This window comes from Coregonus lavaretus (genome assembly GCF_964263955.1).
Source record: "Coregonus lavaretus genome assembly, chromosome: 29".
NCBI lineage: Eukaryota > Metazoa > Chordata > Actinopteri > Salmoniformes > Salmonidae > Coregonus > Coregonus lavaretus.
The window spans coordinates 10612134-10639095 of record NC_140016.1 but is presented as its reverse complement, the minus strand read 5'-3'; the positions used below and the strand labels follow the sequence as shown (position 1 = coordinate 10639095).

The window sequence follows — 26962 nt, the reverse complement described above, 5'->3', positions numbered from 1 at the left end:
AAATAAAGAAAAACCCTTGAATAAGTAGGTGTGTCCAAACTTTTGACTGGTACTGTATATTAAATGACTGAAAGAAAACATATATTCAGATGAATGAAAGATAATATATTTTCAGATGAATGAAAGATAACATATATATTTAGATGACTGTCAAGACAATTTTTTGTTGTTGATTTAATTGTTAAAATTACTCACACAATGCAAGAGCCCTTATCAGTATCCACACAATGCAAGAGCCCTCATCCATATCCACAAAAATGATAAGAATCATGGATATCTTGCAGTGAAATGTATAGGCCTAATTTATTTATTGAAAATATTTTTCTCTTTGACAACTGAGATCCAATGTATTCTAATATTTTTATAGTCTTACAAATAAAATACAAATGTCAAATCACCTCAGTCTTGTGTATTTGCATCTGTGTCTTGATTCATAATTTTTTGTACTTTCTTGATTTGAAAAAAAGTTTTAACTGCAAAAAAGGTGAGTAGCACACACACACACACATTTTTTACCAGCAGAATAAATTGAAGCAATATGGGTCTTATTGGAGAAGTGGAAGTTTCATGAAATGAATTAGACTAAGATTGAGAATTTTAATTCCCCATGGAGACACTTCCCACCGGGCAAAAACTGGTTCAATCAACGTTGTTTACAGGTCAGAAAGATCTATGTGCTGACGTTGAAACAACGTGGAAAACTGATTGGATTTGAAAAAAGGCATCAATGTAAGGGAATTTAGTCTTTTTTTCACCCAACTTTTTACCTAAATCCAAAGACATGGTGACATTTTGTGTTGAATTCACGTTAGTTAACAACTCAACCAAATGTAAATCAAAACTAGACGTTGAACTGACATTTGTGCCCAGTGGGTTCATTCTCATCTGAACCTCTTGAAATGAGTAGCCTAAGCTATGCGTAATTCGATGGTTGGTGTGGTACAGTTTCACCTTTCTTTTCCTTTCCCATGGGAATCTCTATAGCGGGAGTTACATTTGCACTTGTAAAAGTGACATCGTTCGTATTTTCTCGACTGGTAGTTTGACAGTCTCTTTGCTGCAACTAAAGTGCGAATGTTATCCAAGGCGCGTATGGCGCAGGTTTGCCAGATTTACCGCCAAGGGAAAAGTAAAGTGAACCAAACCGAGGGATCTTGCACGAGAATGATGTTCACCTGTTGTTACTAGGCCTACTTGTGGTCATGGGTTAGTCTGAGATCCTTAGCCATGACATCAATGATATTATATGCTGCTGCGGTGCCAAGGATGCAGAGAGATGATTCTTCAGTGAGGATTGGTAGGTCTATAGGTTTACCTCGTCCGCAGGCTGGATTGGGAGGAAGTGTCTGGTGAACGAGGTCCCTATATGCTGTCATGTGGGCTATCATAGAATAATTATTCACAATTTTCATGTGGGCTATCATAGAATAATTATTCACAATTTTCTACAAGAATGACTTGGCTAAACTGGTGCGTAAAAGTGTCCTTGAATTCAAATGACGTACTATAATGTTTTAGCCTAACGTTTAATGTAGCGTACGCCTTAACTGTGTTCCATTCTATGAATAGCTACTTTATTTATTTGCTGTGCCCGTCTTAAATTGAGGGATTTCAGAGGGTGAGGTTTGGTGGAGGAATATTGGTTTGCAGACCTTTGCTGTGCGCCGTTTTCAGGCTCATTATTCATGCTGGTTAAATCCTCTGCAGGAGGGCAATGAAGGGGCAATGGTCTTTCTCCGCTGGATATTAATTGCGGGGGACGGTGCACAATGCGGTCGCCGCTGTGCTCTATCCACTTTTCATTGAAATAGGAATGGAGACCGGAGCTGCGGGGGGTGCGCGCTTTATGTGAGCGGGGACACGCCCCCTTTGCTCGAGCGCAGTGCTACCAGTGCGGTTTGAATGAGATTCTTCCGGTCAACATCTGGTCGCCTGGTCCGCTTGCCTGCCTCTGTAATTAGAGCAAATGTCTCGCTCCAGCAAACGACTCCCCACCCCGTTAATTCAAGTCGTGGCAGGACCACCACGGGGTTCCTAAAACACCTTTTAACGGGAGCAAGGCTAAATGGGTATCTTTAAACCAATGTGGGGTAAAAACTTGGAAAAGTATGTTATGGGAGATATGACTTCAAAAATGGTGTTGGGATGATATTATCAGAATGTAACTTGCCTAGCCCAGAATCCTCTGAAGGGAAACTGACGTGTGTTGTGCATAGCCCATAGTTGAATGATGCATTACCTGGCTTAAAGTTAACATAACATTTACTTTATGATCTGATTAAATACAATTTACGTATAATTTGTTATGAACCTGCAACACAAACAACTGTCAGGGACTAAGAGATGGAGTCCAGCAGCATAATGATGATTTTAGCTACCATGGCAGTCAGTACATGTCCAACAGTACAGTGTAACGTTCTTTCAAATTGACAAAAATCTGAAGCCTTTTGTAAAAAGGATGTGCTCAATAGCTGTCAAGCCAACATTGGGTTTATCATTGTAGCAACTATGAAGCTGAGGATGTCAGGGAGTCAATGGGATCTGTGGCGCCATCTTGTGGTATAAAGTGGTGGTGTAGAACGCAAAAAAGGACACTGACTCTTACATTACATGGGCCTACATTATTTAGTGCCTCAACAGGCTGGGGAAACTATCTGTAAATATATGTTGTTTAAGACTTATTCAGTGAATTTGCATCATTCTCCATTAGTTTGATCTCTTTTGTCCCCAACTTCTTGACTAGCCATATTCAATAATTGATGGAATTTAATAGAGTTGCTGTGGCAACATTTTAGCTTGGTTGACACCAGACCACGTGGCAGAACTCGAGCTGTCAATTTAGCCAGGAAAGTAACATTCTAGGCTTATGCATAAAATTCAACATAAGTATCAATCATCCCCCATGGCCCTGACAGCAATACATATTTCACTCACTCATCCCTGACCCGCTGGATGGCTCATGGGGCACAAACAAGGCTATCCACTTCTGTCAGTCTCTGGCCATCTTCTGTCAGTCTCTGGCCATCTTCTGTCGGTCTTTGGCCATCTTCTGTCAGTCTCTGGCCATCTTCTGTCGGTCTTTGGCCATCTTCTGTCAGTCTCTGGCCATCTTCTGTCGGTCTTTGGCCATCTTCTGTCAGTCTCTGGCCATCTTCTGTCGGTCTTTGGCCATCTTCTGTCTGTCTTTGGCCATCTTCCCCACCATGCCCCAGCTCCAATGCATATACACTACCAGTCAAAAGTTTGGACACACCTACTCATTCAAGGGTTTTTATTTTTTATTTTATTTTTACAATTTCTTACATTGTAGAATAATAGTGAAGACATCAAAACTATGAAATAACACATATGGAATCATTTAGTAACCAAAAAAGTGTTAAACAAATCAAAATAAATTTTACATTTGAGATTCTTCAAATAGCCACCCTTTGCCTTGGTGACAGCTTTGCACATTCTTGGCATTCTCCAGCTTCATGAGGTAGTCACCTGAAATGCATTTAAATTCACAGGTGTGCCTTGTTAAAAGTTGATTTGTGTAATTTCTTTCCTTCTTAATGCGTTTGAGCCAATCAGTTGGATTGTGACAAGGTAGGGGGGTATACAGAAGATAGCCCTATTTGGTAAAAGACCAAGTCCATATTATGGCAAGAACAGCTAAAATAAGCAAAGAGAAACGACAGTCCATCATTACTTTAAGACATGAAGGTCAGTCAATACGGAAAATGTCAAGAACTTTGAAAGTTTCTTCAAGTGCAGACGCAAAAACCATCAAGCGCTATGATGAAACTGGCTCTCATGAGGACCGCCACAGAAATGGAAGACCCAGAGTTACCTCTGCTGCAGAGGATAAGTTCATTAGAGTTACCAACCTCCGAAATTGCAGCCCAAATAAATTCTTCCCAGAGTTCAAGTAACAGACACATCTCAACATCAACTGTTCAGAAGGGACTGTGTGAATCAGGCCTTCATGGTCGAAATTTCAGCAAAGAAACCACCACTAAAGGACACCAATAAGAAGAAGAGACCTACTTGGGCCAAGAAACACGAGCAATGGACATTAGACCGGTGGAAAATTGTCCTTTGGTCTGGAGTCCAAATTTGAGATTTTTGGTTCAAACCGCCATGTCTTTGTGAGACGCGGTGTGGGTGAATGGATTATCTCTGCATGTATAGTTCCCACCGTAAAGCATGGAGGAGGAGGTGTTATGGTGTGGGGGTGCTTTGCTGGTGACACTGTCTGATTTATTTAGAATTCAAGGCACACTTAACCAGCAAGGCTACCACAGCGATACACCATCCCATCTGGTTTGGGCTTAGTGGCACTATCCTTTGTTTTTCAACAGGACAATGACCCAACACACTTCCAGGCTGTGTAAGGGCTATTTTACCAAGAAAGAGAGTGATGGAGTGCTGCATCAGATGACCTGGCCTCCACAATCCCCCGACCTCAACCCAACTGAGATGGTTTGGGATGAGTCGGACAGCAGAGTGAAGGAAAAGCAGCCAACAAGGGCTCAGCATACGTGGGAACTCCTTCAAGACTGTTGGAAAAGCATTCCAGGTGAAGCTGGTTGAGAGAATGCCATGAGTGTGCAAAGCTGTCATCACGGCAAAGGGTGGCTATTTGAAGAACCTCAAATATATTTAGATTTAACACTTGTTTGGTTACTACATGATTCCATGTGTTATTTCATAGTTTTGATGTCTTCACTATTATTCTACAATGTAAAAAATTTTAAAAATAAAGAAAAACCTTTGAAGGAGTAGGTGTGTCTAATCTTTTGACTGGTACTGTATGTTCCAAATAATGTCTAGAACAGGACTGCCCAACCCTGTTCCTGGAGAGCTACCGTCCTGTAGGTTTTTGCTCCAACCCTAATCTAGCACACCTAATTCTAATAATTAGCAGGTTGATAGGATGAATCAGGTTAGTAACACCTGGGGTTGGAGCGAAAACCTACAGGAGGGTAGCTCTCCAGGAACAGGGTTGGGCAACCCTGGTCTAGAACATGCACTGTATTTTACTAGTGACCAGGAAAAAGGTGGACAACAAAGCATTTAATCACAAATAAAGAAAAACCATTTATTTATAATAATAACAGCAACAGAAGTCACACTAACACCCAGCACAGCTGCATACAATAAGTACAAAGGACAATAAGTCATTGGATTTATGGCAATATTGTTGGGTGAGTAGCAAAGCTCTGCGGCTGGATTCAGTGCTTTTCTTTCTCCCAGTGTGTGTGCGTGTGTGTGTGTGCGTCCATGCCACCTGCTGGTCAGGCCTTGCCCACAGCCAGGCCCTGAGCCCTCTGGTATTCTTGCTGCAGACTAGACAGGACCTCACGGTGCTGATCAGACTTCTTCTCCATGTCCTTTAGTAGAGTCTCGTATCTTTGACTACAGCCCAAAACAGACAGAAAAATGTGTTACACCTCTGGACGAGATACTTTATACTTTGGGCGATAAACTGTTGTTATTTCGCAAACGTTATGCAGTTATTAAAATGAATACACATTATCTTTCAGACTCACATCTCCCCATTTATGTATTCTAGCCTCTTTGCCACAGTGGCTTTGGCTTCCTCCAAGTCTTGCTTCACCAGAACTGGACCTATAAGCTTGTAAACTGTGTTCTGGGTGTCCAACAAGTCCAACTCCTGAAAGATGGAAATGAAGTGTATCAGCAATGGAAAATATACTGGGATTCATTCATACTTGACTGAACATCCATTGTGAAATCTCAACGCCACAGTAGAAGGATAGAGATGTGTACTCACCTCTTTGACTATATTATTCTCTGTCACCTGAGCCTCCAGTTTCTGCCTGGCTGACATGCTCTTACTAACATCTACAGGGAATAAAAGCAACGTTAGCAAATCAGTGTGGGTCTTGACATCCACATGTGAACAATTACAACTTTGGGTACACGAGGACAAGTGATACTCAGTGATGTATATGGAACATAGCTAATATATGGGGCGGCAGGTAGCTTAGTGGTTAAGAGCGTTGTGCCAGTAACCGAAAGGTCGCTGGTTCTAATCCCCGAGCCGACTAGGTGAAAAACCTGTCGATGTGCCCTTGAGCAAGGCACTTAACCCTAATTGCTCCTGTAAGTCGCTCTGGATAAGAGCGTCTGCTAAATGACCAATTTATTTATTTATTTATTTATCCATGTTTATGGTAATAGTATGCAATATAGGGTGTGCTGTATAGGGTGTAGCCAACTGTACAAACTATGGATCTTACGACGACCTATTATTGGGATGGAAGATCAGAGGGGTATACTACAAAGCAGGTTCAAGGTGTTAGCCAGCTAACACTCCTGAATATTCTGAAACAACTTTTTAGTTTGTATAAAGATAAGCTTGAAATGGGTATGGAAGATCAGCTGGCAAAGGGCAGTTGTCTAACGTTAGATGTCAACAATAATGCACATTTAGCAAGTTACTTGTTACTTTACCTAATAACTAGCTGTTACAGTATAACAAGATAAATGTAACTTGCTAGTTAGCTGCTGAGGTAACAAGAAATGACCATCCCTGCAAAGATTGACCATGCATGTAACATTATAGCTATAGCTAACGTTAACTAGCGAGCTAGCTAGTTAGCGAGCTAACGTTAGCTACATACCTTTTTGCATCTGCTGGTATTTTTCAAGCTCCGATTGTAATTTCTTCTGAATCGCCTCTGCCATTTCTACGGTGTTTACTTATCAAGCCTTTGTTTATTATAAACTGAAACAAAATCAGTTCCCTATATCTGGCAGAAGCAGAAATAATATCGTGTCTAGCTCGGAACAACCCTACTTCTTCTTCGATGAGATTTAACGGCGGTCCAATAAATGCATTACCGCCACCTACTAGACTGGAGTATAAGTCCCTTATACTTTTCTTTTGAAAATATAAATACATCAACAAATACCCTACCATCTAACCGTACACTCACTAAAAACCCATCACCCTACTCCACTGTTTAAATCTATCTAGTCCTACCTCAGGCCAACAGCCTGAAAGGACTAGACACCACCACTCAACACACCCTGTAACTCTTCTGATGTCAAGTCTCATACACCCAAATACCTCTCTGCAGCTGCCACCACAACCTCAATTTTCTGCGACTTACGTTCCATCCCTGCAGTACAGTTGATAACCATTGCTATAAATGCTAAACATCCTATCTTTCTGAAGCATATATCACTATCCTTCTGTACTGGTACAGATCTACTACTCACACCACTCCTCTCAGGATCTCTCCACCTTAACCCATCTTCCTCTACTTTCTTCACTGCCTCAGCATAAGACAACTTCTGCACTACTCTAACCCTGGAAACCTCAACCTGACTTTCTCGCAGGTTGATCCCCAGCCCCATGGGCACCCCACTCCTACAATTAACATATACCACTACTTTCCCCAATGCTACACATTCCTTTGTCTCCTGCCCTTCTGCACACTTCTCACACCTAGGATCCTCCCTCCTACACACTGCTGCCACATGTCCATAAGCTTGACACCTGTAACAATGTAATGTATTTGGCACAAAAGCTCGTACATGATCATTTATATATCCTAACATCACTTTTTCAAACAAACAACCCTTCTCCTCCTCCTTCTTCTTTGTGATTGGGTTAGCAGTGGAACAACCCATTTTTGGAGAATAAAGTAACTACTTCCGGGTTAGAATTTTTAAAGAAACTTTAGAATAAAAGTCCTCGTTTGAAAACTGTAAAGGAAACAAAGCTGATATGAAGTGAGGGTAGCATAATTCGATCCTAAATCAAACATATATTCAATGTGTGCTCTGGAATTGACTAAAAAGGCTTTTAATTTCATAATCCATGAGGTCAGAGCGGAAGAGGCGAACGGTAGAGATTTTACTCTGCCCAAAATCTATCCACGAAAATAAACCCACGAAGTGAAGGATTTTTGTATGGAGGTCAATGAGAAAGTGTTGAATTTGGTCAACAAAAAAATGGAATTGCTTATTTTCTACGTGAGGCTTATTTGATCAAAAACAAGTTTCGTAGTGGTTAGGTTGTTACGAATGCACTGGTATAAGTAAACCCACGTGGCATTTCGGCAACTCCATTGTTAGAGCGGGCACTTGACTATCTTGTCAATATAATAGACAATCTTTGACGAGATATCCTGCTGGGGAAATTATCAGGGGATGTAGTATTTAATTATGTATTTAGTTTCCTTAGGGAGATGAGAATAATGGGTAGGTTTAGACCTTCCGTCTCTGGTCCTCACTCCAGTCCAGTTGGTGGCGGTAATGCACCTTAAAGTTGGTTGCCAACAGCCATTTAAAAAAATCCACATTAGAAGACATCAATATCCCACTTCCGGGTTCATTTTCATCGCTTACGACATTTTGTAGCGACACTGTTCATTTTAATTCTCTCCTCTAGAAGATGGCTTCGTCTTTTTGGAAAGGTGTTGTATGTGTTGGTCTATTTGCCTTGGCTCATGCAGCTTTCTCAGCGGCGCAACGTAAGTACGATATCAAAAAAGAAGATAAACATATCTGAGCTTTTATTTTGCTGTTTAGATCAAAATCCCCATAGATATCAGCCATGCAGTGAACTGCGGCCTGTCAAAACTAGCGCGAGCTAGCTAGCTAATTTCCATTCCACATCAGCCAAAACTGTTTAGCAAGCAATGAAAATGAATTAATACGCCAGACATATCTAACTACTAACTAGCTATTTAGTTAGCTAGCTATTTAGCATATCATATTATTGTCACTGCAAGCAGCTACAATTACTAACAATGGGCTTTTTCGACATTGCAGCCGGCGGTGCAGGCGACTGCTGCCTGATCTACAAATCACTTTGTATCATAAATAAATACTCATTATTGTTTGTGGATCAGTCAATGTCTGCTTGCCAACGCGATATGTTAATACAATGTTCGCATAAAATGTATTAATTTTTTTACTTACTAACTTAGCTTTCGCTAAAATAAAAACTAGGAAGCTATGCTCCAAAATCCCAAGTACTATTTAACAGTAATGCAAATTAACTTGCAACATCTGCTGGGTGTAATCATTAGTCCAAACAGTTCCGTTTTACAACTAAAACTATTTGACAAATTCAGGTAGGTCTCTCCCCGTTTCGTTCCGTTTTCTTCAGTTTAATGAACGTTTTGCAATAGAATCGGCGGAGTGAATACACCCCTGCTATGGAAGCAAAGAGGCTACCCACTTGTTTTGGTCTCAACTGTAGCCACATTGCTTCCAGTGTGATAATGTTATTCTCTTCTACCACCAGATCGATCCTACATGCGTCTGACAGAAAAAGAAAATGAAAACCTACCAGTAGATGTAAGTTATTTAATACTGTTATAGCTAGTTGCATTCTATTCTTTATTATATTATTTGATGTTTTATCTATTGTATTCATTGTTCTGTTTGACTAAACATACTTGACAAATATTTCAAAAGAAAAGTATAGCTAATGCTATATTGTTTTCATTTTATTTTGCAGATTGTCTTACAGACTTTGTTAGCGTTTGTTCTGACCATTTATGGTATAGTCCACATCGCTGGAGAGTTTAAAGAAATGGATGCCTCCTCAGAGCTGAAAAACAAGTAAGCCTCCATTTCATATCAGTTATAGACTTGCCTATATGGATAGCCCTATATTTTTATTGACCCATCTCACTGAAAACATGAGTATAGTTTAAACTTGACTCACTGCCCTCTTCCTGTTTTTTCAGGACATTTGACACATTGAGGAACCACCCATCTTTCTACATGTTCAATCATCGGGGTAGGGTGCTCTTCTGCTCCCCCGACCCAGAGGCTTCCGCCGTCCCGAACCCACAGGCCCTGCCCAACCCCCTGCGGCTACGCAAACTGGAGCATTTGCACTGAGACTGGTCTTCTCTCCCCACATCTTTATTTCTGTGCAGATTAGCTTATTGGTTAGATGGAGGGAAAAGTAATTTCTCCCACTTTAATTTGTCTTTGTACATATATGAATATGCTGTACAAATTTGCATATCTTTCCATAAATGTGGTTACCATATATAACTCCTGACTGTGCCAACCAACCCCTCTGTTTTTCAGGCAGATTTGTTTGTATATAATTGTTATTGCTTAGGAGTCTTAAGGATTTGCCACCTCTTCCCCTACCCCTTCCTAACAGCATGGGGGAAATGTTCCCCTTTGTTGGACAAGGGGCATAATAGAACGTTTTATGTTTCGTTTGCCACATGTCTATCATGAGCAGCTGTCTGGAACTATTTATTTAATGTTTTATCTGCAGATATGAGATTTGTTTTATGGAGTAAAAAGCCTTCACTTCTGTTAGAGAATTAATGACCAGGGGTATATTCATTATGCTGATCTGTTGCAAAACATTTCTTAAACGGAAGCAAACTAAACGAGGAGGGACTGATCTGAATTTGTCCATTTGAAACAAACTTGTTTAAATGATTACACCCCTGATCTCCTGGAGTTTGAAATGAGGCTTTGGAGTTTATTCTGTATGCAATAAAGAGTTATTACGGTCGTTGGAGTCACAAACGTCAAGCCTGAAGGGTGCCGCATGGAAAGCAGAGTAAGGCAGTTACAGAAATGCTAATGATACTATGAACACTAACTAGAGACTAATGGTACATTTTTTTGGGGGGGGGGGGGCAATGTCTTTTTTCTTCATTTGACATTTTAGTTAAGATTGACTAACTGTTTTTAACTTAATAAAATCATACTGAGATTTTACCAATGTCAGGCTGCATGTTATTTTGATGCAATTTATTTCTGAATGAATTGGTCAAAGGTAACCAAATGCATTTAATGTCTCGCAGATGCACTACAGTATATGTACAAAAGTATGTGGACACCCCTTCAAATTAGTGGATTTGGCTATTTCAGCCACACCTGTTGCTGACAGGTGTATAAAATCGAGCACACAGCCATGCAATCTCCATTGACACACATTGGCAGTAGAATGCCCTTACTGAAGAGCTCAGTGACTTTCAACGTGGCACCATCATTGGATGCCACCTTTCCAACAAGTCAGTTCGTCAAATTTCTGCCCTGCTAGAGCTGCTCTGGTCATCTGTTAAGTGCTGTTATTGTGAAGTGGAAACATCTAGGAGCAACAACGGCTCAGCCGAGAAGTGGTAGGTCACAGAACGGGACCACCGAGTGCTGAAGCGCGAAATACAATGAAATGGGACCACTACAGAGTTCCAAACTGCCTCTGGAAGCAGCGTCAGCACAATAACTGTGCGTCGGGAGCTTCATGAAATGGGTTTCCATGGCCGACCAGCCGCACACAAGCCTATGCCACGCGTCGGCTGGAGCTGTGTAAAGCCCGCCGCCATTGGACTCTGGAGCAGTGGAAACGCATTCTCTGAAGTGATGAATCACGCTTCACCATCTGGCAGTCGACGGATGAATCTGGGTTTGGCGGATGCCAGGAGAACGCTACCTGCCCCAATGCATAGTGCTAACTGTAAAGTTAGGTGGAGGAGGAATAATGGTCTGGGGCTGTTTTTCATGGTTCAGGCTCCTTAGTTCCAGTGAAGGGAAATGACATTAGACGATTCTGTGCTTCCAACTTTGCGGCAACAGTTTGGGCAAGGCCCTTTCCTGTTTCAGCATGACAATGCCCCCGTGCATTTGACTGGCCTGCACAGAGCCCTGACCTCAACCCCATCGAACACCTTTGGGATGAATTGGAACGCCAACTGCGAGCCAAGTTTAATCGCCCAACATCAGTGCCCGACCTCACTAATGCTCTTGTGGCTGAATGGAAGCAAATCCCCGCAGCAATGTTCCAACATCTAGTGGAAAGCCTTCCCAGAAGAGCGGAGGCTGTTATAGCAGCAAAGGGGGGACCAACTCCGTATGATTTTGGAATGAGATGTTTGACGAGCAGGTGCCCACATACTTTTGGTCATGTAGTGTATATCTGTGGGTCAGGATGCAGTAGTTAAGATTACAGATTGATACTTCAGGGTATCAGTCAAGGCTGTAATACATGTACGTCCCAAATGGCACCATATTCCCTATATAGTGCAATACTTTGGACCAGAGCCGTATGGTCCCTTGACAAAAAGGGTGCCGTTTGGGACATTGACATGATCAGATACTTTCCAGACTGAAAGCTCAATGATAACCCAGATGACCGATAACCCAGATGACCGATAACCCAGATGACCGAGCTTGTATATATAAACTTGTAGTATATTCCACAAAAAAACAGTGGGCTACAGTTAGACTGCTTTCTCATTTGACATTTTCAACAAGCAATTGGACATGACACAATTTGACTTAGTGCACAACATATTTAATAATGCACTTCATAGTACATTTTGTAATTTGTTTCTTTTATTTTTTGTTTATTTAAAAAAGAATTGTACATTTTCAATTTTATATATAACAGTTAACAAAATGGCCTTTATACAACTTTTACTTTCAAAATATTCTCTTTTTTTATGTTCTGGTATGAACACTATCCAAAAATAGTTTAGATTTATGAACAATAAAATACAATCTTTCATTTTAAAAAGAAACTTGAGGGGGGGGGGGACAAAAGAAAAATGGGTAGCTTGTGTTTGTTCTCTGAAATACAGAAGGTTGGTTATTCCCCAGCTGTGCTAGTCCAGGAACAGATGACTGACGAACGGGGAGCAGAGATTTTGGTTGACCACACAGTTCTTCCAGGGGAGAATCAATGGGGAGACTGTGACACTCGGTGCACGTCCCAAATGGCACCCTATATAGTGCACTAGAGTGCTGAGGAGGAGGGAGGGAGAGAGGGAGCGGAGACTCCAGTCCAGGGAGGGCGGGATGGAGGGAGGGGGGGGAGACAGTAGGTCAGGCTCCAGTCCAGGGAGGGAGGGAGAGAAGACAGCAGGCCAGGCTCCAGTCCAGGGAGGGAAGGAGCGAAGACAGCAGGCCAGGCTCCAGTCCAGGGAGGGAAGGAGCGAAGACAGCAGGCCAGGCTCCAGTCCAGGGATGGAAGGAGCGAAGACAGCAGGCCAGGCTCCAGTCCAGGGAGGGAGGGAGAGAAGACAGCAGGCCAGGCTCCAGTCCAGGGAGGGAGGGAGAGAAGACAGCAGGCCAGGCTCCAGTCCAGGGAGGGAGGGAGAGAAGACAGCAGGCCAGGCTCCAGTCCAAGGAAGGAGGGAGAGAAGACAGCAGGCCAGGCTCCAGTCCAGGGAGGGAAGGAGCGAAGACAGCAGGCCAGGCTCCAGTCCAGGGAGGGAGGGAGCGAGGGAGTGAAGACAGTAGGCCAGGCTCCAGGGAGGGGGGGAGGGAGGGAGCGAGGCTCCAGGGAGGGAGGGAGGGAGTGAAGACAGTAGGCCAGGCTCCAGGGAGGGGGGGGGGAGGGAGGGAGGGAGGGAGCGAGGCTCCAGGGAGGGAGGGAGGGAGTGAAGACAGTAGGCCAGGCTCCAGGGAGGGAGGGGGGAGGGAGGGAGGGAGCGAGGCTCCAGGGAGGGGAGACAGTAGGCCAGGCTCCAGTCCAGGGAGGGAGGGAGCGAGGGAGTGAAGACAGTAGGCCAGGCTCCAGGGAGGGGGGGGGGAGGGAGGGAGGGGGGGAGGGAGGGAGGGAGGGAGCGAGGCTCCAGGGAGGGGAGACAGTAGGCCAGGCTCCAGTCCAGGGAGGGAGGGAGCGAGGGAGTGAAGACAGTAGGCCAGGCTCCAGGGAGGGGGGAGGGAGGGAGGGTGGGAGGGAGGGAGCGAGGCTCCAGGGAAGGAGGGAGGGGACAGCAGGCCAGGCTCCAGTCCAGACCCTCAAGATGGACCCCAACAGCTGGCGTCCTCTCAATGACTGCACCAATGTTTTACTGCACCAAGTCCACACATGTTACTGAACATAACCTACATGAAGAGTGCTATTGCTTTGAAGACAGCTCCCATGCTGGGACAGTTGATCCATGAAGGGCATCTTAGGTCAGTATCTGATTTGACATTGTATTATTGTCCTGCAGGCCCATGCAACACAAAATACCCACAACACTCCAACACCTAGAAGACTTGAGGTAGATCAGACTTCTCATGTGAGCCACAACGCCTATGTAGTCAGTACACAGTGTGTTTCTTACATCAAATGTATTTTTTTAGGCCACACATAAATAGGCTAATGTTAAACCTTCTGATCAGTTGGCAGATATCCTTATTGCTCTGAACTGTAATGTGAGCACAGTTGTCCTACAGCTGTATTGTCAATAGTCATTACCAGTATTACTAGTAATTACACTACATGTAAAATTGCTGTAATAAGAGTTCCATTATTACATGCCTCACATGAAAAATCCTTCCTGTCCTATAGTGACTAATCAGAACTGCACTACAGTGTGTGCAATACCTAATTCAAAAGGTGTGTGTGTGTGTGTGTCATAGAGATAGATAGAGAACTAGTGGCTCAAAAGCAAGTTTTAGCATGGGCAGCGCCATTTTGAAGTAGTCAACTGGGTGGGACTTCCTATGGGTTAAGGATGGATCACATGAAGGGACAAGCCAAATAATTATACTTGTGAGCAAAACCTTGGCTTTATACCTGTCTAAACAACACACTATAGGTGGCAGTATGCACCATTTCAGTTTGTTTGCCAACTCATAGAAATAGTAGAAGAAAATCAACTACTTTCAAAATGGAGATGGCCTCAATGGTGCTACCCGTGCTCTCACAGACGGCATAATGGGACAGATACAATGATGCGATTTCTATCTAGGTCTATGGTGTGTGTGTGAATGAATCAATGTCTGTGGACAGACTGACTTGGCCATATGGTCAGCAATGGCATCAGTCACTAATGGAGTGGATTACATCCAGAGTCTCTTAACTCATCCCCACATTGGTCTGGCACTGGCACAACCCTCCTTCTCCCTCCCGAATTATAACCCCTGACCCTTCCATCTCCATGTGTGAGTGCAGTTGAGGCACAATGTCACAGCACATAGATAGGGAGGGACCTCAGCCCTCTGTCTTCTCTTCTATTGCCTCCTTATTTCTCTCCATTCAACACCAAACGTTCCATCCTATGGGGTGTTGTTTGACCATGTGTAAGTAATGTCTTGTGAAGGAGAGTACCCTGTTCCTGTCCATGTCTTGTGAAGGAGAGTACCCGGTTCCTGTCCATGTCTTGTGAAGGAGAGTACCCTGTTCCTGTCCATGTCTTGTGAAGGAGAGTACCCGGTTCCTGTCCATGTCTTGTGAAGGAGAGTACCCGGTTCCTGTCCATGTCTTGTGAAGGAGAGTACCCGGTTCCTGTCCATGTCTTGTGAAGGAGAGTACCCGGTTCCTGTCCATGTCTTGTGAAGGAGAGTACCCGGTTCCTGTCCATGTCTTTGTGTTTCTGAGCAGGGACCCCTGCAGGCCACTTCTTCACTATCTACCGTGGTCGTTGTTGAGGCGGACAGCAGGGAGCTGCAGCTCCTTCTCCTCAATCAACTCCAGAGCTGTCTCCAACTGCTGGATTAGCACCCGCTTCTTAAACCTGGGAGTAGAGGTGAATGAGAGCGAGAGAGAGAGAGAAAGAGAGAGAGAGAGAGATAGGGGGGGAAGAGGAATAGAAAGAAATAAGAACAGAGGAAAAATGGAAGGAAACAGAGGGCATGAGGTTTGCAACTGCATTGGGTAACAGCAGTGAACTAAGTAGGTTACTATGCTTTCAAAAAAAAATCACCATGCTTTCAAATTAAGAATTACTATACTTTTAAATTAAGAACAGTGTCCGTATCTTTAGTTGGATACTGCCAATTTCCAAATATCACACCGACTGATGTAACCACCCTTGCTAAAAATTTATATAATGAATGAATGATGAAAGCAAAATTACAGCGATATTCTCCTACACAGTTGAGCTTAGTTACTTCTGTGTTGTGGTCCTCTGTAGCTCAGCTGGTAGAGCACGGCGCTTGTAACGCCAAGGTAGTGGGTTCGATCCCCGGGACCACCCATACACAAAAAAAAATGTATGCACGCACGACTGTAAGTCGCTTTGGATAAAAGCGTCTGCTAAATGGCAAATTAATGTTAATTAATTAATTATTAATTAATTGTTTTCATTGTTCTCAGTCTGTACTGTGGGTAGTCTGGTGTGGACAGACAGACGGTGGGTCAGTCTGTATTGTGGTTGGTGTGGACAGACAGACGGTGGGTCAGTCTGTACTGTGGGTGGTCTGATGTGGACATACGGTGGGTCGGTCTGTACTGTGGGTAGTTTGGTGTGGACAGACAGACGGTGATCAGTCTGTACTGTGGGTAGTCTGGTATGGACAGACAGACAGACAGTGGGTCTCACCTGGCAGCCTCCTTGATCGCGTGATGGATGAAGTACCTCTGGACCGTCACAGACCCCTTCACCTCCTCCAGCAGCCTGAATATGGTCTCATAGTCTGGGAACAAGCACAGGCACAGTCGGGGGTCAGTGGAGGTGGTCCAGCAGATGGAAGATAAGGGACTTCTCTAGTTTTGTCCAGAGCCCTACACTATAAAGGGAATATGATGCTGTTTGGGACATGGCTCAGTACTCTTCTAAGTGTAATCTGGATAGAAATGCACTGCACACTACAGAGTTGGGACAGTAGTATGTGTATCACTACTCACTGCGGCCTGGTTTGCGGACCTCCTTGATGACCCGTGTGCGCAGCTCAGCATTGCTGCCATCTAGTGGTGCTATGGTGACCGCCTGGGGCTCAGCTTGGTCTGCTCCATTTTCCTCTCCCTCCAGCTCTCCCTCCAGCTCTCCCTCCTGGTCCCCCACACAGTTTTGCTGCTGTCTCTCTGAGGAGGGCCGCTCATCCAGGCCGCCCTCCCCTAACCTGTCCTCCTCCACGCCACTGTCCTCCCTGCTGTCCCCTGCACACATCCCAGGCCTCTCCCGCTCTCTCTCCTCCAGGATGAGTGCATTTGTGCCCCCTCCCACACCGTCCACCACCCCTCCAGGCCAGCCGTCCCCTGATTCAGGCCCCACACCCCCCTCCCCGTTACTCTCTCTGCCCAGCACGCTGTTCCCCTCTGATCCTGTGGGGGGCAGAAGAGCACATTTCATGACATTATCAAGATGATGAACACCAACAACAGGGAAAATGTTTTAAATTAAGATCCATTCTATATTGAGGTTAAAGTATTATGTCTGCATGTACATTTTTATGAGCACTATTTAACACTTTCAGTAGACTGAGATCTTCCATTTTCATTCTGTATGTGTCCAGTTAATGTTTTATTACACTCATATAGCAATCAATACAAACTGAAATCCATGAGCATTAAACATATCATAAAATAAGTATTTAAACAAAAACAAATGTTTAAGTGTCAGTCAGGATGGAAGGTCATTTCTCTGGGAGTCGAAGCAGTTCAGATGGTATCGAGAGCAGAGGAAGCATTGATGGTCTCGGAGGGATCCAGTCAGTCAGCGTCAGAGAGACAGTCAGGTCCAAAGCCTCAGCAATGCACCCCTACCTTTGTGCAGTGGGATGGGCTTGATGAGACCAGGCTGGCCCTGGGCCCCATTCCCATTGGGCCCCTTCCCCACTACATGGTTGGTGATGATTGGTGGAGTCTGGGGCCGACGCAATAAAGGGGACATGCTCCGCCTTCTCTTCAGAGCAGCCCCTGAGGTGGGGTCCCCCGTAACGCCTCTCTTCTTGCTTTGGGGACCAGTTACAAACTCATCTGCCTCATCAATCATCATCCCCTTGGATCAGGAAAAAAGAAACCAAGTGGTTGTAGGTAAAAGACTTGCAAACAATAATGATGATGTCATACTATTATCACTGTTGTTTTTGCTGATCTCTGCCGTGTGTGTGTGTTTGTGTGTTTGTGTGTGTGTGTGTATATTTGTACCTTCTTGTCCTGTTTGAAGGGGTTGCCGAAGGTGTGCAGGCGTTTGGGTTGGTCAGGGTCGATCTCTCTCAGAGGAGACGGCATCATCTTTAGATACTCCTGATAGTTGCCCATCTGAACCATTGGTATACTGTGAAGGTAGTCTAACAACCAGCACATAGTCAATGTCAAAGCAAATTCATTTAATTTAAATCAGCATAAGCCCACTGTTGTATTTATTACATTTAAATACATTCTTAGGATGGCTAGTATCAACAGTTCATGTGACATTTTTCCACTTCTTACATAATCTTCTTATACTGTAGTCAATAGACTGACAAGAATAATCTAAATGATGATTAATTCTTTAGAGTCTAAGCCGTTGGGGGGGGGGGGGGGGGGGGCATTAAGTTGACATAAAGCTCCCTCACGACGCCAGGACAGCGGAGTCACTGACCACCTTCCGGAGACACTTGAAACCCTACCTCTTTAAGGAATACCTGGGATAGTATAAAAGTAATCCTTCTACCCCCCCCCCCCCCCTACCCCACCCCCACAAAAATAAAAATAAAGGTTTTTAGAAATTTTTGCAAATGTATAAAAATAAAAAACAGAAATACCTTATTTACATAAGTATTCAGACCCTTTGCTATGAGACTCAAAATTGAGCTCAGGTGCATCCTGTTTCCATTGATCATCCTTGAGATGTTTCTACAACTTGATTGAAGTCCACCTGTGATAGATTAAATTGTTTGGACATGATTTGGAAAGGCACACAACTGTCTATAAAAGGTCCCACAGTTGACAGTGCATGTCACAGCAAAAACCAAGTCATGAGGTCGAAGGAATTGTCCGTAGAGCTCCGAGACAGGATTGTGTCGAGGCACAGATCTGGGGGAGGGTACCAAAACATTTCTGCAGCATTGAAGGTCCCCAAGAACACAGTGGCCTCCATCATTCTTAAATTGAAGAAGTTTGGAACCACCAAGACTCTTCCTAGAGCTGGCCGCCTGGACAAACTGAGCAATCGGGGGAGAAGGGCCTTGGTCAGGGAGGTGACCAAGAACCTGATGGTCACTCTGACAGAGCTCTAGAGTTCCTCTGTGGAGATGGGAGAACCTTCCAGAAGGACAACCATCTCTGCAGCACTCCACCAATCAGGCCTTTATGGTAGAGTGGCCAGACGGAAGCCACTCCTCAGTAAAAGGCACATGACAGCCCGCTTGGAGTTTGCCAAAAGGCACCTAAAGACTCTCAGACCATGAGAAACAAGATTCTCTGGTCTGATGAAACCAAGATCGAACTCTTTGGCCTGGATGCCAAGCGTCACGTCTGGAGGAAACTTGGCACCATCCCTACGGTGAAGCATGGTGGTGGCAGCATCATGCTGTGGGGATGTTTTTCAGTGGCAGGGACTGGGAGACTAGTCAGGATCGAGGCAAAGATGAACATCTCTGGAGAGACCTGAAAATAGCTGTGCAGCGACGCTCCCCATCCAACCTGACAGAGCTTGAGAGGATCTGCAGAGAAGAATGGGAGAAACTCCCCAAATACAGGTGTCCCTAGCTTGTAGCATCATACCCAAGAAGAGGCTGTAGTTGCTGCCAAAGGTTCTTCAACAAAGTACTGAGTAAAGGGTCTGAATACTTATGTAAATGTGTTATTTCAGTTTTAATTTTTAATACATTTGCATAAATGTCTAAACTTGTTTTTGCTTTGTCATTATGGGGTATTGTGTGTAGATTGATGAGAAAAACAAACAATTTTATCAATTTTAGAATAAGGCAGTAACGTAACAAAATGTGGAAAAAGTCAAGGGGTCTGAATACTTTTGGAAGGCACTGTATATCTTTTTTACACATATTTAACCCCTTTTTTGGGGTAGGCACAAAACTACTTTCATACTTCCATTAGTTTTTTTTAAAAACGGTACCGGTTTATAGGTCAAACCGTTCGGACACTACAGACGTTTACGTGAGAAGACCGATTTTCTGGATGTCTCATGGTGTGACAAACACCGCTCTAGCTCTGTCACCTTTCACCGCAGATGCGGTGCGACACTGGCAGGCGGATGTGGTGGATTGAGAAGCAGCCAATGCAAAAAAACATATCTCTAGCTTAAACTGACAGATTTTACATTTACATTACATTTTAGTCATTTAGCAGACGCTCCTATCCAGAGCGACTTACAGTTAGTGAGTGCATACATTTTCCATACTGTGGGAAACGAACCCACAACCCTGGCGTTGCAAGCACCATGCTCTACCAACTGAGCTACAGGGGAAAGACGATTTACATTTTGATGGGGATTTTTTTGTTATGTAACTTAGCTTGGGGGTTAAGCAGCTTTCAAGCCTGCCTACCTTCATCTTGTCCTCTGATGAGTTTCTGAGTAGTCCTCAGAAGGTTGGAGCGCATCCGTGTCAGCTGATCCAGAAGGTTCCGCCTGGGGATGTCATAGGCGTTCCGATACGCCTGAGGCTTTAGATCCTGAGGAGATAGGAAGTAGTGAGATACAGAAACCCTTTCTTCAACCCTGTCTGGCACATCAATCTAGAAACATCATCTGCGTCCCAAATGGAACCCTATTCCCTGGGCTCTGGTCAAAAGTAGTGCACTATATATGGCATAGGGTACCATTTGGGACACAGCTATCCCCTCAGGCATCCCAGAGTTTGACCCTGCCGGTCCTGTACCTTGTTGAGCAGTGCAATCTGAAAACCGGCAAACTCCTTGAAGTTGATGTCTGCGAGGCGGAGGGACATCTCTCCGGTGATGCCCTGCAGCAGCTGCTTGAAGTCTTTGCGGTGGGCCAGGGACAGGGTGTTGGAGTGGTTCTTTACCTTTATACCAGTCTCCTGGGGAGCCTTCTTCCCTACAGACACGATCAGGCGATCCGACTCCATCTTCGCCTGCAGACAGAGAACGAGACAAAGACAGGTTCTTTATTCACTCATTCACACCAGCTGGGTGTACTCCTAAAGTGTATTCAGATCTACTTAAGTAACCCTTGTAAGTTAAATACGTATCACGTTGTACAAACTTTGAAAGCTATTGATATATACTAAGTCTAGCTGTGTGTGTCCCAAATTGCACCCTATTCCCTACATAGTGTACTACTTTGGGCCCTGGTCAAAGTAGTGCACTACATAGAGAATAGGGTACCATTTGGGATGCAGCCCAGGTGAAGGGAAGCCCCACCTGCTGGCTAAGCTTCTTTAGGTAGGAGATGACACTGTAGCTGAGGCCACAGTCCATGTTGTCGGAGATGAGGTTGGGCGCTCCCATCATTCTCAGTGCCTTCTTCAATGGCTGTATGGAAAGACAGAGAGAGCCCATAGAGAAAGGGCATCACCATCAAACAAACATGAAATACATATAGCACATATGGATACAAATATATATTTACATATATGACATTGACCAAGAACAGTACATTACCAAGAGAAAGTAAGGAGGCATGGTCTTCAGGTAGATCTCAAAGGCCTGCCGCCACTTTAGGTTTGGCTTCAGTTTGTGCACTTTGAACAGGTCATCTGTGAAGACAGCAGGGTTGGGGGTTGGGAGGAGAAAGACATGAGAGAAGCATAATCATCCCAGAGATCGCCAATCAAAAAGTAGCTTGTTACAAAATACCCTAAAGACCAATGTATCAAAATAATCGACCAAAAAATTGGTATTTTTTATTTATTTAATTGAATTACATACATTTGCACGTAGCAGCCTTAAATAAGTTATGAAACAACCTGTGACCCTCGGCTTACACGCTATGAATAGTACCAATAGCCCAGTTCATATATTGTTAGTCTTCAGAGCTTTGTGGCCCCTATTACTCAAAATACACTGCATTGGTGTCAGAAATGAGATACCATGCCATACCATGAGTATGATGTAATCAGAGGTGCAGATGAGGGCATAAAGGGGTTTGAAATAAAGTTGAGGTACATGACTCACTTCCCAAATGACAGTGAGTGTAGTGACAGTATGGCAATAACATAAAACATTGAGTTCACTTCCACCTTTTGGACCATATTCACGGCATTATCCTCGCTCTGGAAGTGTATCCCTGTGCTTCAACGTTCTCTCAGGCTCCTCCTCCACCAACACCTCTCAAGGCCTCACACGATAGTGACATATGATTTCTGATACCAATGCAGCACATTTGGAGTGATATGGGGCCTCAAAATTGTGAAGCGCTATAATATATATTTTTTAATAGTATTTTGAGTATTTTGAAAATACAAAATACCATTCTCCGAAAGATGTTGTTACAAATACATTGTGATTTTAGTCAGGTACTCAGGCCTTCCAAATACATAGTGATTTTAGTCAGGTACTCAGGCCTTCCAAATACATGGTGATTTTAGTCAGGTACTCAGGCCTTCCAAATTCATAGTGATTATAGTCAGGTACTTGTGGTGAATTATTATTAATGAACTGTAGAGTTTAATGGACTATGAGGTAGAACTGGGTTAATCAAGAGCATAAAGTTAGAATTCTTTGTTACTGGGCCAGGAATTGTATTGGGTGAGTAGAGAGGGTGATCTGCCCTAGGGTCAGATTGCTTTCTCTTACTTAGATCCATGGTTGTCTTATCATATCAAAGACTGAAACTGGCTTGGGCCATTTGTTTTTGTCTTCAAACACAGTGAAAAGAGCCAGGGTTGAAAAGAGTTTAAACTAAACATGAGTGTTTTTGCAAGATAAGGTTTGATTGATTGTAGTACTCTGAACTTAATGAAAGTTGAGTTTAGCCGCTCTCAGAGACAAAGGAAGTGGGCAGAGCAATAAAAGAGCGGGAAAACGGAAGAGGACTATATAGGAGGAGAGAGACCGTAAGGGGGGTGCCACTCTGCAGACTGGTATCGGCTTTGTTGAAAACTTTAATAAAGTCATTTCTTGATGCAACAAAAACTCTGTAAGACCTTATTTGTAATAAAGTATAGTGGTTATTTTCCACCACATACTCAGGCCTTCCAAATACATGGTGATTTAATAAGGTACTCAGGCCTTCCAAATACATGGTGATTTTAGTCATGTACTCAGGCCTTCCAAACACAAATGACAAAATACTAAAAAGTAATTGAAATACATGTAACAGAACACCCCACAAATGTCGCTAATGTATGGCTGTATACTGTTACAGCTTCAGCATTTTTACATTTTACATTTTAGTCATTTAGCAGACGCTCTTATCCAGAGCAATTAGGATTAAGTGCCTTGCTCAAAGGCACATCGACAGATTTTTCACCTAGTCGGCTCGGGGACTGGCACAACGCTCTTAACCACTAAGCTACCTGTCGCCCCACTAAGCTACCTGCCACCCCATAGAAGACATCCACAATCTGACTTACCAAGGAGTGGCAAAACAACTGGGTAGTTGTAAGGCATGACGAAGAGGTTGACACAGGTGAGAGTAGTGCTGGCCTTCAGGTAGCCAAAGGGCTGGGCTAGGTCACTGTGCTTTCCACTACTGTTCACAAACACCTGCAGGGAAAGAGACAGCGAGAGAGAGAGAGAGAGAGAGAGAGAGAGAGAGAGAGAGAGAGAGAGACAGAGAGAGAGAGACAGCGAGAGAGAGGGGCGAGAGAGAGGGGTGAGAGAGAGGGTGTGGACAGCGAGAGAGAGGGGGGGGACAGCGAGAGAGAGGCGAGAGAGAGCGAGAGAAACAGAGAGGGGGGGAGACAGCGAGAAAGAGAGAGAGAAGAGAAACAGAGAAAGAAAGAGAGAGACAGAGAGAGGGGGGAGACAGTGAGGAGGGTAGAGAGAGAGCAAGAGAGATAGAGAGAGAGAGAGAGAGAGAGAGAGAGAGAGAGAGAGAGAGAGAGAGAGAGAGAGAGAGAGAGAGAGAGAGAGAGAGAGAGAGAGAACAGAGAAAGAAAGAAAGAAAGAGAGAGAGAGAGAGAGAGAGAGAGCGAGAGGGCTCAGCACAAAGAACATCCCACAGCATCACTAGAAATACAAACACCATAACTCCTTGAGGTTGTGTGTGGGAGCATTTATCCTACCTGCCAGCACATGTGTGGAGACTTCCTCTCCAGAATGTACTGGGTGAGTGGTGAGGGCTCCAGTTCGTACTTGTCAAAGGGCAGCTTGTCAATCACCATGGGCTCACAGTCCACACAGGTGAAACGCACCATGGGGTGGGCAGAGCGAGGAGGCTAGTGGTGGGCAAAGGGAGAGAATGACAGAGAACATTTAGAGCAGGGGTGTCAAACATACGGCCCGCGGGCCGGATCAGGCCCGCAAACGGGTTTAATCCGGCCCGCGAGATGATAAAAAAATGAAAAAAAATGAAAAAATGAAAAAAATGTGTAAAGTATAAATGCAATTTTTCAATAAAATAAACTGCTGTTCCAATTGCGTCCACTGGATGGCGCAATAGCAATTGGGTTAAGCAAGCAAACTGTTTATACCGGGGCAGAGCAAGTAGGTCAAGCACGTGCAGCCAATGAGCTACTTTGTTTTGCCCGCGATATTTATTACGGCTTCTACTTTTAACATTATGTGCTTTGGCACCCTCATTGCCCCAATATGTCTCTGTCAAAAAAGAGAAAAGTGGACGCAGAGTGCAGAGTGTTCCAAGAAAAATGGTCATCCTATTTAATCACGGAATTGAATGGGAAAGCTGTATGTTTGGTGTGTTCAGAGCATGTTGCAGTGCTGAAAGAATATAACCTTCGTCGCCACTATGTGAGTCTTCATGCCGACAAATATGACAACTTTCAAGGACAGCGGAGATGAGAGAAGGTGAATGAACTGTTGGCGGGTCTGAAGAAACAGCAGTCTGTGTTTACTCACAGCCGAGACATCAGTGACGCTGCAGTGAAAGCTAGCTACCTCATTGCTAATGAAATCGCAGTGGCTTCAAAACCATTTAGTGAGGGTGAATTTGTAAAAACATGCATGATGAAGGCAGCGGAGATTGTGTGCCCTGAAAAGCGGCAGGCTTTTGCAAATATCAGCCTGACAAGAAACACAGTTGCAGACAGGATTTCCAATCTTTCAGTGGATTTGGACAGCCAGTTGAAGCAAAAAGTAAAGTCATTTATTGCGTTTTCGGTTGCAATTGATGAAAGCACGGACATTACAGATGTTGCACAACTGGCAATTTTTTCATCCGCGGAGTTGATGACACATTGACCGTCACGAGGAGTTCGTGGAGTTGGTGCCGATGACAGATACAACAACAGCAGCTGATATTTTTACCGCACTCGTCGGCGCGCTGGACAGGGTCGGAGTGGACTGGTCCCGCGCTATCAGCCTGGCTACAGATGGTGCGCCCTCAATGATCGGGAAAAAGCAGGCGTTGTGACAAAGTTCAGAGAGAAAGTGCAATCTGCAAATGGAGGACGTGATTTTTTGACTTTTCACTGTATTTTGCACCAGGAGGCTTTGTGTTGCAAGTCATTAAAGATGGATAACGTCATGAAGGTGGTCATCCAAACTGTTAATTTAATCCGATCCAGAAGCCTGAATCACCGTCAGTTTGACAGCCTTCTCAGAGAGAAAGACCACATCTATGGCCTGCCATACCACACTGAGGTAAGATGGTTAAGCCGAGGTGCTGTGCTGAGGCGTTTCTTTGATTTACGAGAAGAAATTGAACAGTTCATGGAAGAAAAGGGCAAACCAGTGTTAGAATTTCATTCCGCAGAATGGATGCCGGACCTTGCATTTATGGTGGATGTTACAGAGCACCTGAATAACTTGAACAAACAGCTGCAAGGGCGCAACAAAGTTGTCACGCAGTATTATGACAGCATACGTTCTTTCAAGTTGAAGCTGTCATTGTGGGAGACGCAACTTGCCGGTGGTGATGCAGCTCACTTCCCCTGTCTGAAAAATGTGTGCGCGACCCAACATGTGGCAGACATGAAGCGGTTCAAAGATAAAATAACGGGACTGTTACGGGAGTTTGAGCAACGCTTTCAGATTTATGTTTATATGTTTTTAGGTTGATGTGCTATTGTTTTTAATTGATTTTATTTTATTTGTATATTTAACCTATTCTTGACTCTGTGGTTCTTGCACTTGTTTGGGGAACAGGATTTCATTATTTTTATCTACATTTCTGCCTGAGAAATGACACCCTGATATAGTTCTGTGATCTGTGAAACAGTTCTGTTAATCACTGAGGCATTGTGTGTTTGTGTGTTCTTTTTCTTTAGAATTTTCAAATAAACTTGACGTGTTTTATGATTAATAGTGATGTTGTGCTTGTACTATTTTGGACACACTGTCCTCAGGCTCCAGCTTTTTGTTGTATGTTGATCGTATTAAAACAAAGAAAACAATCTGAAGTTGTTGTTTTTAAGTTAAATATACCATGATTTTTCCGGTCCGGCCCACTTGGGAATAGATTTTCCTCCATGTGGCCCCTGAGCTAAAATGAGTTTGACACCCCTGATTTAGAGCATTTCATACAACGTTGTCCCTGTTGAGGAGAAATAAACATCCTGAAACTATACCCATGCCATGCTGACACCACAGGAACTAGTGTGTGGGGGGGAGGGGTGCAAAAAACAAGAAAAGAGAGGCAGAACATTAAACAGTAGGATGGAGCTGGCAGACTCTAGTCAGTCAGCATCCACCCTGACCCTCTGTCCTTGGCACTGCCCCAGTAACACTACAGATAGTCAATATAAAGAGAGACAGAGAGAAAGAAAAACAGAGAGAGTCCTAGGCAAACTTCACCCCCAGTTCTTGGCAGTAAAGACACAGTGAGGAGCAATCATTCACAGGATGCCAGGAGCCAGGACAACTACAGGTCCCAGAGGCCAGGACAACTACAGGTCCCAGAGGCCAGGACAACTACAGGTCCCAGAGGCCAGCACAACTACAGGTCCCAGAGGCCAGGACAACTACAGGTCCCAGAGGCCAGGACAACTACAGGTCCCAGAGGCCAGGACAACTACAGGTCCCAGAGGCCAGGACAACTACAGGTCTCAGAGGCCAGGACAACTACAGGTCTCAGAGGCCAGGACAACTACAGGTCCCAGAGGCCAGGACAACTACAGGTCCCAGAGGCCAGGACAACTACAGGTCTCAGAGGCCAGGACAACTACAGGTCCCAGAGGCCAGGACAACTACAGGTCTCAGAGGCCAGGACAACTACAGGTCCCAGAGGCCAGGACAACTACAGGTCCCAGAGGCCAGGACAACTACAGG

At 44.2% G+C, this 26962-nt stretch overlaps 3 protein-coding genes across 4 annotated transcripts in view; 1 reads left to right on the top strand and 2 right to left on the bottom strand.

Moving 5' to 3' along the window:
• Positions 1-5069: 5069 nt before the first annotated feature.
• pfdn6 (prefoldin subunit 6) lies at positions 5070-7233 on the bottom strand. The gene is made up of 4 exons (XM_084147085.1): positions 6633-7233; positions 5780-5850; positions 5535-5659; positions 5070-5400 (listed from the first exon to the last, which is right to left on the bottom strand). Exons 1-4 carry the CDS (start codon positions 6694-6696, stop codon positions 5280-5282), a joined length of 381 nt encoding a protein of 126 aa, XP_084003211.1. The 5' UTR covers positions 6697-7233; the 3' UTR covers positions 5070-5279.
• A 465-nt stretch (positions 7234-7698) lies between these two features.
• On the top strand, positions 7699-10725 carry LOC311105089 (ER membrane protein complex subunit 5-like). Its single transcript, XM_084147084.1, has 4 exons — positions 7699-8492; positions 9272-9324; positions 9488-9591; positions 9720-10725. Exons 1-4 carry the CDS (start codon positions 8414-8416, stop codon positions 9874-9876), a joined length of 393 nt encoding a protein of 130 aa, XP_084003210.1. The 5' UTR covers positions 7699-8413; the 3' UTR covers positions 9877-10725.
• Positions 10726-13689: 2964 nt separating this feature from the next.
• Positions 13690-26962, bottom strand: part of LOC311104848 (integrator complex subunit 6-like) — a 29152-nt gene continuing 15879 nt past the window's right edge. Inside the window, exons 8-18 of one of the 2 annotated variants that reach the window (XM_084146787.1) lie at positions 23800-23952; positions 23146-23278; positions 21233-21327; positions 20993-21103; positions 20488-20703; positions 20155-20281; positions 17813-17955; positions 17423-17663; positions 16571-16987; positions 16266-16359; positions 13690-15458 (exon numbers count right to left, since the gene is read on the bottom strand). In XM_084146787.1, the coding sequence (XP_084002913.1) occupies positions 15350-15458; positions 16266-16359; positions 16571-16987; positions 17423-17663; positions 17813-17955; positions 20155-20281; positions 20488-20703; positions 20993-21103; positions 21233-21327; positions 23146-23278; positions 23800-23952 (1839 nt within the window). In that variant the 3' untranslated portion in view covers positions 13690-15349. Of the gene's footprint in view, positions 15459-16265; positions 16360-16570; positions 16988-17422; positions 17664-17812; positions 17956-20154; positions 20282-20487; positions 20704-20992; positions 21104-21232; positions 21328-23145; positions 23279-23799; positions 23953-26962 lie in introns of those variants that run through there. The other variant, XM_084146786.1, reaches the window with a different exon arrangement.

Excerpts from the sequence above, each read along its gene's own strand:
- pfdn6 (XM_084147085.1), bottom strand. The coding sequence starts at position 6,696 with ATGGCAGAGGCGATTCAGAAGAAATTACAATCGGAGCTTGAAAAATAC. Across the intron at positions 5,851-6,632 it reads ATACCAGCAGATGCAAAAAG|ATGTTAGTAAGAGCATGTCA; the intron begins GTATGTAGCTAA and ends TATTCCCTGTAG. Across the intron at positions 5,660-5,779 it reads AGAATAATATAGTCAAAGAG|GAGTTGGACTTGTTGGACAC; the intron begins GTGAGTACACAT and ends TCCATCTTTCAG.
- LOC311105089 (XM_084147084.1), top strand. The coding sequence starts at position 8,414 with ATGGCTTCGTCTTTTTGGAAAGGTGTTGTATGTGTTGGTCTATTTGCC. Across the intron at positions 8,493-9,271 it reads AGCTTTCTCAGCGGCGCAAC|ATCGATCCTACATGCGTCTG; the intron begins GTAAGTACGATA and ends TTCTACCACCAG. Across the intron at positions 9,325-9,487 it reads ATGAAAACCTACCAGTAGAT|ATTGTCTTACAGACTTTGTT; the intron begins GTAAGTTATTTA and ends TTTATTTTGCAG.